The sequence below is a fragment of the Canis aureus genome, chromosome X (genome assembly GCF_053574225.1).
Source record: "Canis aureus isolate CA01 chromosome X, VMU_Caureus_v.1.0, whole genome shotgun sequence".
Classification (NCBI taxonomy): domain Eukaryota; kingdom Metazoa; phylum Chordata; class Mammalia; order Carnivora; family Canidae; genus Canis; species Canis aureus.
Genome location: NC_135649.1, coordinates 1,872,523 through 1,887,218, shown reverse-complemented (window position 1 = coordinate 1,887,218; position 14,696 = coordinate 1,872,523). Strand labels below are relative to the sequence as shown.

Genomic DNA, 14,696 nt, shown 5'->3' with positions numbered 1-14,696 from the left:
TCACTGACGTCAACACATATGTCATATCTGCCTCTAGCACACATAAAGGTTTTTAAAAAGATCTGAGGGAGACGTATGTTTTTAAAAATGCAACGAATTCCTGTGTGGCCTTCACGTAGATTAGGAAGCCACAGGGCCGGACACGCTTGTGCCTCCGTGAGACTCCATTTCCCCATCTGTAAAGTGGGCTACTGAACAGTACAGGTGACAGCGCTACTTGTTCCCTGCTGTCACTGTTGTTATATAAAGTCTTCTCCTGCCCATTCTCCACGTCGCCTGGTAAATCTGAGTCATACAGACCTGCTTTGTTGCTTCTAACGTATATTAATTAAGGTAAGCTGATCGCTGTAGCCAACAAATAAATCTCAGTGGCTGAACACAATTATAGTTTACTTCACACTCCTATCACGGTCCAATGGCAGTAGGGGCAGCTTTTTCAGAGGTGCAAGCTTGTAGAATTCACAGGGAATCTGAGGGAGGTAGGCCATCCTGCTCCCCCGAACTACTGGCAGATCCTGATTTGCTAAGGGGTTAAGAGCTTGCAAGAACAGAACAGGCCTGCTGGCAAATGAGTATGGAAACTTATGGGGACATGTGTACCTGCCACTGAGCTCTAGTCTTGTTTTATATAAATCCAAGCTGGGAGGGGATTCCTGGGTGGCTCAGCGGTTAAGTACCTGCCTTTGGCCCAGGGCATGGTCCTGGGGTCCCGGGATCGAGTCCCACATCCGGCTCCTTGCGTGGAGCCTGCTTCTCCCTCTGCCTGTTTCTCTGCCTCTCTCTCTCTCTCTTTGTATCTCTCATAAATAAATAAATAAAATCTTTTTAAAAAATCCAACCTGGGAGGGGATTCCTGGGTGGCTCAGCGGTTAAGTACCTGCCTTCGGCCCAGGACATGGTCCTGGGGTCCCGGGATCGAGTCCCACGTCGGGCTCCCTGCATGGGGCCTGCTTCTCCCTCTGCCTGTGTCTCTGCCTCTCTCTCTCTCTCTCTCTCTCTGTCTCTCATGAATAAATAAAATCTTTTTAAAAAATCCAACCTTGGAAATGGATGGTATTTTGACCAAAGGGCAGTAAGAGTCCCCACGTTTTAGATTTGGTTGCCACGTCCTACAAAAATCACATCCAAAAGAATCCTATAATTCTGATTGATTATCTTATTTGACAATTGTCTTATTTGACAACTGGTTATCTTAATTGACAATATGTTTTGAAGATTTATTTACGGACGCCTGGGTGGCTCAGCGGTTGAGCATCTGCCTTTGACTCAGGCCTTCATCCCAGAGTCCCAGGATCGAGTCTCACATCAGGCTTCCTGTCTGGAGCCTGCTTCTCCCTCTGCCTGTGTCTCTGCTTCTCTCTGTGTGTCTCTCATAAATAAATAAAATCTTTTTTAAAAAAATAAAGATTTATTATTTAAGAGAGAGAGAGACAGAAACAGCATGAGTGGGAGGCACAGGGAGAAGGAGGAAGACTCTCAAGCAGGCTCTGAACAGAGCACGAGCTGATGTGGGGCTCGATCCCATGCCCCTGAGCTCATGACCTGAACCAAAACCAAGACTCAGATGCTTAACCGATGGTGCCAACCAGGTGCGCTCCCCCAATATTTTTTAATTGTCCTTTACAGATTTGTCAAGCAGTGTAAACGCAGGTACCATTTCCCTGTGAAAACAGAAGACTGATTCCCAAGTGCCTCTTCCCCGCATACACAGAGGTACAAAGGGAGTGCAGAGATCTTACTTTACTGGGAATCTTGATTCGTCGAAGTGAATCCCTCCTGCCCTGGCCAGACTGTTGGAAAGGTTAGAGCCAATGGAAGTCCCTGATGCAACAGGCTGGGGGCATCGGGGGGAAGACTGCGGCACCGCTGAAGGCCGGCAGGACCTGACAAAAGGCCCAAACGGGAATGGCGTGGGTCCTTTGAGGGACTGAGTTTGCCCCCCTCATTTGTGGGCCTTAGTCGTCTTAGATGAAAATAAAATTGACCCACCACACAGGGGGAGAAAGCACCCCCCAGAAGACCAATCATTTTCAGAATAAATATCCCACCCAGGACCTTTTGCCCCGACTCAGCGATGAGCACAGGTAAAAGGACCACGGCTGGTGAGGTACCCTGCTTCCCATACCATTCTATCCCAGCAGATGCAGGACCCCCGCCCCGACCAGTGATGGCCACCTGCTGGGCTCACCACCACCACAACTGTCTCTCACCACCCAGGTCAGAGCCCACGGCTTCTGGGACCACCGGGCCGGACCTTGAGCCGGAGCCTCATTCGCCAGCAGAGGATCCAGGCAGGAGTGTGGCAGCAAGTAGGCATGAGCCCCCTCCGCTGCGGGGCTCAGTTGCCCAAAGAAACACTGACCAGCTCCTCCCCCTCGACCCTCCAAGTCCGCGTCCTTGATCCCCTTCACTCTCTGGCCGACAGTCCGACAGTCCAGCAGACGGTCCTGGGGGCTGCTGTCCCCAGAGCCAAGGCAGATGAAAGGGCTGCACCTTACCTGCATTTCTCTTCCTGAAGGGCCTCTAGTGACACCTGCAGGTCCATCAGATGCCTGTCCTTTAGGCTCTGATAGGACACCTGGAGGTTGAGGTGCACATCCCTGACTTCTTTCAGGTCTTCCTTCATTTTCTGCAACAGCAGGTTTCGCTGTGGGGCCACACGCTTTGCCCCTGGGGACTTCCCTCCCTGCAAGGCCGGGAGGTGACTCTCCAGGGGCGAGTGTCTGACAATGTCAGAGAGGTCGGTGGACAGGCAGTCTTCCCCACCCGGCTTGGGGGGTTCTAAAAACGGGGCCTTGTCGCCAGGCTTCTTGCAGCCTGCCAGGCTGCTCTCTGCCTTGAGCACCAAGCCCCTGGGCCTGTGGCCCTCCTCCAGCTCCCGCAGCTGCTGGTGACAGTGGCGGAGTCTTCGCTCGATCCGGGCAATGGTGGCGGAGGCGCGCTGGTTCACTTTCTCGAAGGCCTGCCGGATGTGGGGGGCCTGGTGCCGGTCGGCTTTGGACACCAGCTTGAGGTAGCCCACGGTGTTCTTGTCCCGACTGGCCTTCTCCACTCTCAGCTGCTCTAAGAGGTAGAGGATGCGGTGCTTGATGGTGTCCTGTAAGTTCCCGGCCATCTCCCTGTCTGAGACATTGGAATGGCCACTGGGGCCATCCTCAGCAGACGACGGGGACCTGCGTGAGGGAACGCTGGAGGCAACGGCTGCACTTGGGTCCTTGGCGCGTTCTGCCTGCGTGGGGAGACAAGAAATCATTAACAGGTGCTTCTGGGAGCTGCAGGTAGTAGAACTGGACATGGCATTGCCTCACTCTGTAAACACACTTAGGCGTAAGCGCAGGTACTTATGTATGCAAGATGTGTGCATTCAACACGGGCCCAACACAGACTGGGGAGGTCCAGTTCAACGTCTACGCCCCTCTCCCCTTCCTTTCAGCACCTGGTTTTGTTTTTGTTTTTTTTTTTTTTTAGTGATCTCACAACCTATAGATGTTACAACCCTGAGATCAAGAGTCGCATGTTCCCCCGACTAAGCCAGCCAGGTGTCCCCAGCACTCGACTTTTCACTCTATGACTATACCTCACTAGAACCCCCAGATGGCTAGAATCCTCCCTCCACAGCTGTCCTGTCTGTTCTTGGACTTCTCTCTTCCAAGGAATACCAACTGTACTGGTATAGATCTCATTTCATAAAGAATGAAACTAGACCACTCTCTTGCACCAGACACAAAGATAAACTCAAAATGGATGAAAGATCTAAATGTGAGACAAGATTCCATCAAAATCCTAGAGGAGAACACAGGCAACACCCCTTTTGAACTCGGCCACAGTAACTTCTTGCAAGACACATCTATGAAGGCAAGGGAAACAAAAGGAAAAATGAATTATTGGGACTTCATCAAGATAAAAAGCTTCTGCACAGCAAAAGAAACAGTCAGCAAAACTACAAGACAACCTACAGAAGGGAGGAGATATTTGCAAATGACGTATCAGATAAAGGGCTGGTTTCCAAGATCTATAAAGAACTTATTAAACTCAACAGCAAAGAAACAAACAATCCAATCAAGAAATGGGCAAAAGACATGAAGAGAAATCTCACAGAGGAAGGCATAGACATGGCCAACACGCACATGAGAAAATGCTCCGCATCACTTGCCATCAGGGAAATATAAATCACGACCACAATGAGATCCCACCTCACCCCAGTGAGAATGGGGAAAATTAACAAGGCAGGAAACCACACATGTTGGAGAGGATGCAGAGAAAGGGGAACCCTCCTGCACTGTTGGTGGGAATGTGACCTGGTGCAGCCCCTCTGGAAAACTGTGTGGAGGTTCCTCAAAGAGTTAAAAATAGACCTGCCCTACGACCCAGCAATTGCCCTGCTGGGGATTTACCCCAAAGATGCAGATGCACTGAAACGCTGGACACCTGCACCCCGATGTTTATAGCAGCAACGTCCACAATAGCCAAACTGTGGAAGGAGCCTCGGTGTCCATCGAAAGATGAATGGATAAAGATGTGGTCTATGTATACAATGGAATATTCCTCAGCCATTAGAAACGACAAATACCCACCATTTGCTTCGACGTGGATGGAACTGGAGGGTATTATGCTGAGTGAAGTAAGTCAACCGGAGAAGGACAAACATTGTATGTTCTCATTCATTTGGGGAATATAAATAATAGTGAAAGGGAATAGAAGGGAAGGGAGAAGAAATGTGTGGGAAATATCAGAAAGGGAGACAGAACATGAGAGACTCCTAACTCTGGGAAATGATCAAAGGGTAGTGGAAGGGGAGGTGGGTGGGGGGTGGGGGTGACTGGGTGACGCGTGCTGAGGGGGGCACTTGACGGGATGAGCACTGGGTGTTATGCTATACATTGGCAAATTGAACACCAATAAAAAAATATACAACAAAAAAGAACTACTCTTGTAAAAGTATGGAATGAGTTTGTTTCCATCAACCCATATGGCTTCTTATCTTATTACTGCCAGGCAGATAGACTCGTAACTCTGGGAAACGAACTGGGGGGGTGTTGAAGAGGAAGTGGGCGGGGGCATGGGGTAACTGGGTGATGGGCACTGAGGGGGGCACTTGATGGGATGAGCACTAGGTGTTATGCTATATGTTGGCAAATTGAACACCAATAAAAATAAATTTATACAAAAAATAAATAAATAAAATTTAAAAAAATAAAAATAAGATAGAAGAGGTAGGAAAGGAGTTTGCATCCTGATAGATTCATTCAGTCATTCATTCAACACACATTTCCTGAGCGCCAGCCGCGTGGCACAGAAGCCAGACACATTTCTTGCTCATCTAGAGCTGATGGTCCAGGGTGAAAATCTCTATTGTCATGCAAATGAATGTGTCCCTCGCATGGAAAAATTAATAAACCACTCTGAGGGCCAGTTTTCTCATCTTTAAAATAAAGATGCCTATAGCAGCAGAGCTGGAGCCCAGTGGGCCAGAGCAGAATGGACAGTGATGAGCTAGGAGAGGTACGTAAGGTCAAAACAGGTGGAGGAGCGCCTGGCTGGCTCAGTCGGTGGAGTGGGTGACTCTTGACCTCAAGGGTGCAAATTTGAGCCCCATGCTCAAATAGATATAGGTAGAGATAACTTAAAATCTTTTTTTTATTTTTTTTATTTATTTATGATAGTCACACACACAGAGAGAGAGAGAGAGAGAGAGAGAGAGAGGCAGAGGGAGAAGCAGGCTCCATGCACCGGGAGCCCAACGTGGGATTCGATCCCGGGTCTCCAGGATCGCGCCCTGGGCCAAAGGCAGGCGCTAAACCACTGGGCCACCCAGGGATCCCTAAAATCTTTTTTTTTAAAGAAAGAACAGGTGGAGCCTCTTTCTATTTCTACTTTTCTTTTTCTATTTCTACTTTTTAACTGTCAGAGCCTTCACAACAATTTTCAATCTGCAATTGATTTCCTAGTGTAAATCAGGAGTGATTATATTATAATACATGGCTTGTATTTCATTGTATGCAAATTATACCTCAATTCAGAAAATGGGATACCACCACGCACCTAGCAGACTGGCAAAACTTAGACTAACTAATAACAATAAATTGTGGCGAGGATGTGGAGCAATAAGAACTCTTGATCACTCCAGGTGGGAGAGTAATTGGTACAAGCACTTTGGAAAAAGCACTGGTAAATTGTAAAGTCGAAGACCTGCATACCAAATGGCCCAGCAATTGTATTAATAGGAATAGCCTTGGGAAACAGGCACACTAATGTTCCCAATAACCAACTACTAGACGCAACCCATCTGCCCATCAGTAGTAAAAGATGCAAGTGAACTGTAAAATATTCAGCAATATACTTCTATACAGCCATGAGAATGAACTACAGCCTTGAAAACATGAATGAACAAGCCTAATGTTGAATAAAAGAAGCTAAACGCAAAGAAATCCATACTCTGTATGGTTTGGTTCATATAAAGTTCAAAAGTAGGCAAAACAAAGGGATGTTGTTTAGGGGCAATAGACTATAAAGATATAAAGAAAAGTGTGGGCACTGGTAGCATAAACATCAGGACAGTGGCTCCACTGAAGTGGAAGGGGGGAGTGTGATTGGGAGAGACGTGTGGGGCCAAGGTGCTTGACCTGAGTAGTAGTACAAGCGAGTTCATCTTATCATTATTTCCTAAAAATGCATGTTGATGTTTCCTGCTCCTTTATATACATCTGCCAAATTTCATGGTTTTAAAAGTTTTTAAGTGGTCAATAGATGGATTTAATAGCACACTAGAAATAGCTGTAGAGAGAATTAGTAAATTGTAAAACAGAGCTAAAGAAAGCATTCAGGGGCACCTGGGGGGCTCAGGGGGTTAAGCGTCCAACTCTTGATTTTTGGCTCAGATCATGATATCAGGGTTGTGAGATTAAGCCTCGTGTCAGGCTCTGCGCTCAGCAGGGAATCTGCTTGAAATTCTCTCTCTGCCTCTCCCTCCGTCCCTCCCCTGCTCACTCTCTCAAATAAATAAATAAATAAATAAATAAATAAATAAATAAATAAATAAATAAAATCAATCTTAAAAAGTAAAGTGTCCAGGACGTAACACAGAGGCACAAAGAAACACAAAATTTGGAAAATAAAAACACTGAAAATCAGAAGACGTGGAAGATGAAACGAGAAAGTCTAAGAAAATGAAGGGATGGCAAGATTTTAAGAGATTGTCCCAAAGAATTTTCCAGGACTGGGATCCCTGGGTGGCGCAGCGGTTTAGCGCTGCCTTTGGCCCAGGGCGCGATCCTGGAGATCCGGGATCGAGTCCCACGTCGGGCTCCCGGTGCATGGAGCCTGCTTCTCCCTCGGCCTGTGTCTCTGCCTCTCTCTCTCTCTCTCTCTCTATCATAAATAAAAAATAAAAATTAAAAAAAAGAATTTTCCAGGACTGATGAAGTACACAAGTCCAGAAACTCAAGAAGCTCAATAAATCCCAAACAGGAAAACAGTATTAGGTTCACACCTGTACACAAAATCTTAAAACAGCCAGATTTATTTTTTTAAGATTTTATTTATTTATTCATGAGAGACAGAGAGAGAAAGAGGCAGAGGCACAGGCAGAGGGAGAAACAGGCTCCATGCAGGGAGCCCAATGTGGGACTCGATCCCAGGACTCCAGGATCATGCCCTGGGCCAAAGGCAGGCGCCAAACCGCTGAGCCACCCAGGGATCCCTAAAACAGCCAGATTTAAAAAGCTATTTACCTTTAAAACCATGACCTTCAGACTAAAAACTGACTTCTTAATGGTATCAATGAAATCCAGAAGAGAGTTGAGTAATATCTTCAAATTGCTGAGAGAAAAGCTGTTGGAGAGAAAAAAAAATAGATCACATTCAAATAATTGGAAGTCAATGTCCTCAGACTTTTCAGCAAAGCACTGGAGAACAAGAAAGCAATGAAGTAATGCCTCCAAACTTGGGGTGGGGGGAATGATTTTCCAACCTAGAATTCTACACCTAAACTACCTGTTGTGAGACTAGACTAAAGACATGAAAGAGCTGAAATCGTTTACCTCGCCTGCATTCTTTCTCTGGAAGCTACTAGAGAAGGAGAACCACTGCAACCAGAGAGGAACCTAAGAAAGAGGTAGGGAGGAGATCTATAAAACAGGTCAAAAGGAAGCAAATGGAATCTCCTGGATGATGGAAGGGGTGCCCAGGTTGTCAGCTGGAGGGCAAGTCAAAAGGCTCCAGAAGAGGGGCGCCTGGGTGGCTCAGTCGGTTAAGTGTCCCTCTTGGTTTTTGCTCAGGTCATCATCTCAAGGTCCTGGGATCAAGCCTTGTGTTGGGCTCTGTGTTCAGGTTCAGCACAGAATCTGCTTGTCCCCCTCCCTCCCTTTGCCCCTCCCCCTGCTCGTACACACACACTCTCTCTCTCTCATAAATAAATAAAATCTTAAAAAAAAGTGGGGGGGTTCCAGGAGAGAGCACTCCAAGGGAAAGAAACACATGGAATGCTGGGCATCTTTGGCCAGCTGGAGAGGAGATGTAGACAGCTGGGGGAAGTGCTGGCCGATGATAAACAGTTGAGAATAAGCAACGTGGGAGTGGGGGGAGACAAGTGTTAAGTCTAAGGTAAATGAACCATTGAGAAAGAAAAGAAAAGTCATCCGAGTGATGGCTCAGTTATAACCAGGGTTTCCATGGACTTGATAATGTGAACACCAATGCTCTAACCCAGATCACTGCAAACTGTATGGGAAGGATTGGAGGGGGGTGAGAAAGAGCTACATTATTATTATTATTAAAACCTGATCAATAATTCCTAAAACATGAAAATAAAAAATAGCACTATAAATTATTTTATAATAATTAGGGGCACCTGGGTGTCTCAGTTAGGCATCTGCTTTCAGCTTGTGTTGGGATCTCGGGGTCCTGGGATCGGGCCCCATGTCGGGGCTCCACACTCAGCGGGGAGTCTGCTTGTCTTTCTCCCTCTCCCTCTGCACCTCTCCCCGACTCATGCACTCTCTCCTCTCTCTCAAATAAATAAAATCCTTAAAAACAAAACCAAAAACAATTTAGAGAATTGGGGGTAAATACCAAAAGAAGCAGCTGTAAGGATTGAAAGTGGTTGATTCTAGGGAGTGGACAATTAAGTGGGAGGAAACCAGGGATTGACATGTTTTGCAATAAATCTTTTTTTAAAAAATATTTTATTCATGACACACACACACACACACACACACACACACACACACATAGAGGCAGGGACACAGGGAGAGGGAGAAGCAGGCTCCCTGCAGGGCGCCCGACGTGGGACTCGATCCTGGGTCTCTGGGATGAGGCCCTGGGCCGAAGGCGGCGCTAAAACACTGAGCCACCCGGGCTGCCCCTAAAAATAAAATCCTTAAAAGAAAATAAAATGGTAGTAAGAAATAGAGAAAATTAAAAGTTCTTAATGATTGGTTCTATTGCGGAATTTAGATATAAATATAGATATCATTAAAAACTCAAAGTTGATGGGGCACCTGGGTGGCTCAGTGGCTGAGGTCTGCCTTTGGCTCAGGTCGTGATCCTGGGGTCCCGGGATCAAATGCCACATCGGGCTCCTCACAGGGAGCCTGCTTCTCCCTCTGCCTGTGTCTCGGCCTCTCTCTGTGTGTCTGTCATGAATAAATAAATAACATCTTTAAAAAAAAAACTCTCAAAATTGAGAGAATATGTTGGTGGAAAAATTAAAGATAACCAGCACAAAGAAAAGCCAGGTACATAACATCCAAATAACCAAGGGGAGAAAAACAGTGGAATTCTATTAATCCAAAAAAAAGCAGGAAAGGAGGCACAGAAAGAAGATATTAGGGTAAATAGAAAATATAAAATAGGATGCCAGGGAAGCCTGGGCGGCTCAGCGGCTGAGCATGGCCCAGCGCCTGATCCTGGAGTCCCGGGATCGAGTCCCGCATTGGGCTCCCGGCATGGAGCCCGCTTCTCCCTCTGCCTGTGTCTCTGCTTCTCTCTGTGTCTCTATCATGAATAAAGAAATAAAATATTTCTTTAAAAAAAATGAGGGAGGGATCCCTGGGTGGCGCAGTGGTTTGGCGCCTGCCTTTGGCCCAGGGCGCGATCCTGGAGACCCGGGATCGAATCCCACGTCGGGCTCCTGATGCATGGAGCCTGCTTCTCCCTCTGCCTATGTCTCTGCCTCTCTCTCTCTCTCTCTCTCTCTCTGTGTGACTATCATAAATAAATAAAGATTTAAAAAAAAAAATGAGGGAAGTAGGGAACGCCTGGCTAGCCCAGTCCATCCAGCATGCAACTCTTGACCTAGGGTTGTAAGTTTGATCCCCACAGTGGGTGTGGAGGTTGCTTAAAAATAAAATCTTTTGTTTTAAATTTTGTTTATTGGGATCCCTGGGTGGCGCAGCGGTTTGGCGCCTGCCTTTGGCCCAGGGCGCGATCCTGGAGACCTGGGATCGAATCCCACATCGGGCTCCCAGTGCATGGAGCCTGCTTCTCCCTCTGCCTGTGTCTCTGCCTCTCTCTCTCTCTCTGTAACTATCATAAATAAAAAAAAAAAAAATAAATAAATTTTGTTTATTTATTTATGAGAGACACATACAAAGAGAGAGAGAGAGAGAGAGGCGGAGACACAGGCAGAGGGAGAAGCAGGCTCCACGCAGGGCGCCCGACATGGGACTGGATCCTGGGTCTCCGGGATCAGGCCCTGGGCCAAAGGCGGCACTAAAACACTGAGTCACCCGGGCCGCCCCTAAAAGTAAAATCCTTAAAAGAAAATAAAATGGAAGTAAGAAATAGAGAAAATTAAAAGTTATTAATGATTGGTTCTATTGCGGAATTTATTTATTTATTTATTTATTTATTTATTTATTTACTTTTATTTATTTTATTTATGATAGTCCCACAGAGAGAGAGAGAGATCCCGGGTCTCCAGGATCGCGCCCTGGGCCAAAGGCTAAACTGCTGCGCCACCCAGGGATCCCCTCTATTGCGGAATTTAGATATAAATATAGATATCATTAAAAACTCAAAGTTGATGGGGCACCTGGGTGGCTCAGTGACTGAGCGTCTGCCTTTCGCTCAGGTCACGATCCTGGGGTCCTGGGATCGAGTCCCACATCGGGTTCCTCATAGGGAGCCTGCTTCTCCCTCTGCCTGTGTCTCGGCCTCTCTCTGTGTGTCTGTCATGAATAAATAAATAAAATCTTTAAAAAAAAAAAGCTCTCAAAATTGAGAGAATATGTTGGTGGAAAAATTAAAGATAACCAGCACAAAGAAAAGCCAGGTACATAACATCCAAATAACCAAGGGGAGAAAAACAGTGGAATTCTATTAATCCAAAAAAAAAAGGAAGGAAAGGAGGCACAGAAAGAAAGAAATTAGGGTAAATAGGAAATAGAAAATAGGATGCCAGGGACGCCTGGGTGGCTCAGTGGCTGAGCATCTGCCTTTGGCTCAGCGCATGATCCTGGAGTCCCAGGATCGAGTCCCGCATCAGGCTCCCCACGTGGGGCCTGCTTCTCCCTCTGCCTGTGTCTCTGCCTCTCTCTCTGTATGTCTCTCATGAATAAATAAATAAAATATTTCTATAAAGTAAATGAAATAAAATAAAATAGGATGACAATAAGGTGTAATAATCAATGACTCTATGTTATGACCTTGAAGAGAATAATACCATAAATATGTCAGCCCTCTGAACAACCTATAAATTCAATGAAATCCCAATTAAAAACCCAGTGGTGGGGATCCCTGGGTGGCGCAGCGGTTTAGCGCCTGCCTTTGGCCCAGGGCGCGATCCTGGAGACCCGGGATCGAATCCCACGTCAGGCTCCCAGTGCATGGAGCCTGCTTCTCTCTGCCTGTGTCTCTGCCTCTCTCTCTCTCTCACTGTGTGCCTATCATAAATAAATAAAAAAATAATAATAAAAAATAAAAAATAAAAATAAAAACCCAGTGGTAATATCTTATGCCTCTTAAATTAATTGCTTCCTAAATTAATTTGGAAGAGAAAACGCAAAGGAATAGCAAAAAAAATTTTTTTTTAATTTTTTTTATTTATTTATGATAGTTACACAGAGAGAGAGAGAGAGAGAGGCAGAGACACAGGCAGAGGGAGAAGCAGGCTCCATGCACCGGGAGCCCGACGTGGGACTCAATCCCGGGCCTCCAGGATCACGCCCTGGGCCAAAGGCAGGCGCTAAACCGCTGTGCCACCCAGGGTTCCCGCAAAAAAAAATTTTGAAAGCAAATAATAAATATTCGCTTGGGACAACTGGCTATTTGAAAAAAATTAAATTACAGTGCTACCTTACATCATATACAATAGGAGAGAAAATAAAGAACTAAACATAAAAATCTAACAATAAAAGCATTAGAAGGACATAATAGTGTTTTTACAATCTGTGTGTGAAGAAGAGCTTCCTGAACAAGACTGAATCTAAAATTTCATAAACAAAAAGATTTACATATTTTACTACATAAAAGTTTTCAGGGGTGCCTGGGTGGCTCAGTCAAACATCAAGTCTTGATCTCAGTTGAGGTCTTCATCTAAGGATTGTGGGTTTGAGCTCAGCATTGGGATGCATGTTGGGCGTGGACCTTATTTTTTTTTAAGATTTTATTTATTTATCCATGAGAGGCAAAGAAGGAGGCAGAGGCAGGGAGAAGCAGGCTCCCCACGGAGCAGGGGACTCTGGGATCACGAAGTGAGCCAAAGGTAGCTGCTTAACCAACAGCCATCCAGGTGCCCCGAGCCTATTATTTAAAAAAATTTTTTTCAGGGCCGCATGGGTCACTCAATGGTTAAGCTCCTGCCTTCGGCCCAGGGCGTGATCCCGGAGTCACAGGATCGAGTCTCGCGTCGGGCTCCCTTGCTTGGAGCCTGCTTCTCCCTCTGCCTGTGTCTCTGCCTCTCTCGTGAACATATAAATAAATAATCTTTAAAAATATTTTTTTCAAACCTCCCCATGGGAAAAAAAAAAGCATAAAAATCAAAAGCACCATTTAGGTTTCAGTTCAAACACTTCTTAAAACTAAAATATGAAAAAAAATTAAAAAAATAAATAAATAAATAAAATAAAATAAAACTAAAATATGTCTTAACATTTTTAAAAAGCAACAGGCTGGGGGAAGTCGGTGTGGTTCAGCCCACTAAGCGTCTGCTTTCGTTAGGTTCATGATCTTGGGGTCCTGGCTCAGCCCTGCGTGGGGCTCCCCGATCCGCAGCGGGTTTGCTTCTCCCTCTCCAGCCCGTGTGCCCCTCCCCCGCCGTGCCGCTCCGTCCCTCCTCTCAAATGAATAAAATCTTTACTCACTTGATCTTAGCCAAAAGGGCGAGAAGCCGTGAAATAAAACCTTTTCTAAAAAATCAAAAATCAATGAAAACCCAAAAGCAACAGGTCGTGAAAACAAGATTTGCAATAGGTCTGATGGAGAACAGGCTCATCGACGCGGAAAACTACAAACTGGAAAAGCTCCAACAACCCAGCATCAAACCAGTAAAGGACAGTAATAGACAAATCAGAAAGGACAAGCACCGATGGCAACACGCACACAGAATACGTGCAACTACAAGGTTATCTGGCTAACGTAAATCAAAGCAATGACCGAAAAGAACTTTCTGGTCTGTGAGAAGGCGGCGCGTTAGAAAGACTAACGATACCCAGTGCTGCTGAGGCTGTGGGGAGACGGGCCCTCAGTCATCCGAGGCGTACAGGTCGTTGATGAGCACCCAGGCCGGATCAGGTGACACTGTCAACGATATACCCTTTGCCCCAACAGGAACGGGGGGCGGGGGAGCCCATCCGCATTCAGGGGCGATCGAGGGCTCCCAGTAGCTCGGCAGCTTCGAGTAAAGATGCTCCACAGCAGTTGAACTTAGGATATAGTGTCTTGGGGGCGGGTGTCACACTGTGGGGGAGCCTTTCTGGTTTTTGTAAGATCACCTCCAAGTCAAGGGGACCAGCTCCCTGAGACTACATTGTGACCTTGAGATTGGGAGCTCCCAGCAGACAAGCTCCATCGTGAAAGCTGCAGGCTAGCTTTGGGCTAACGCCACGCCAGCAGTCACAAGGAGCTTGTGGCTTGCCCTACGGAAGGTTCTAGAGAGACAGAGGTCAGCAGAAGGACACCACACTGTCTGAGGACAGCGTTCCGCATCTGCTAAAAAGCCTACCCGGGGAAGGGCTGCTTTGGAGCCTAGGGGACCAACAAAGAGTACAATTCTAGGGTGGCTTTTTTTTTCTTTCTTTTTTTTTTTTTGCGATAGAATTGCTTACAGCGCAACTTCACCATTGTAACACTGTGAAGAGCGTGAAGAAGTCCCCTTCGCTACATTCAGCACATGCGGGACGTGTGCAACGTCTAGTTCCAGCCCGGCCGCATCACCCCAAAAGTAGATCCTGGACCCCCCCCCCCCCCGCGGAGGCCTCCCTCTTGGAATTGCTACTACAAAGGAACACATAAAGAAATTAATTTATTTCAATCAATGTCCACACGCAAAGGACAACAGTTCAAAGTCCACTGAGCTGGGGGAAGAGGCGCGCGGAGGAAGGTGGCGCGTGGCGGGAAGCGGCGCGCGGAGGGAGCCGGGCCTCACCACGTGGGGGGCGTGGCGCGGCCGGAGCCGCCCGGGCTGGCGCGAGGCCCCACAGCTCAGCGCGCGGAGGGAGCGGCGCGGAGGGATCCACAGCGCACCCGACACTACTTAA

At 46.8% G+C, this 14,696-nt stretch overlaps 1 protein-coding gene across 2 annotated transcripts in view; it reads right to left on the bottom strand.

Moving 5' to 3' along the window:
• The window catches only part of TEX28 (testis expressed 28), a 42,750-nt gene that overhangs the window by 5,298 nt on the left and 22,756 nt on the right, over window positions 1-14,696 (bottom strand). Inside the window, exons 1-3 of one of the 2 annotated variants that reach the window (XM_077889424.1) lie at window positions 13,649-14,042; window positions 7,731-7,830; window positions 2,499-3,229 (exon numbers count right to left, since the gene is read on the bottom strand). In XM_077889424.1, coding sequence (XP_077745550.1) covers window positions 2,499-3,229; window positions 7,731-7,830; window positions 13,649-13,689 — 872 coding nt within the window. In that variant the 5' untranslated portion in view covers window positions 13,690-14,042. Of the gene's footprint in view, window positions 1-2,498; window positions 3,230-7,730; window positions 7,831-13,648; window positions 14,043-14,696 lie in introns of those variants that run through there. The other variant, XM_077889425.1, reaches the window with a different exon arrangement.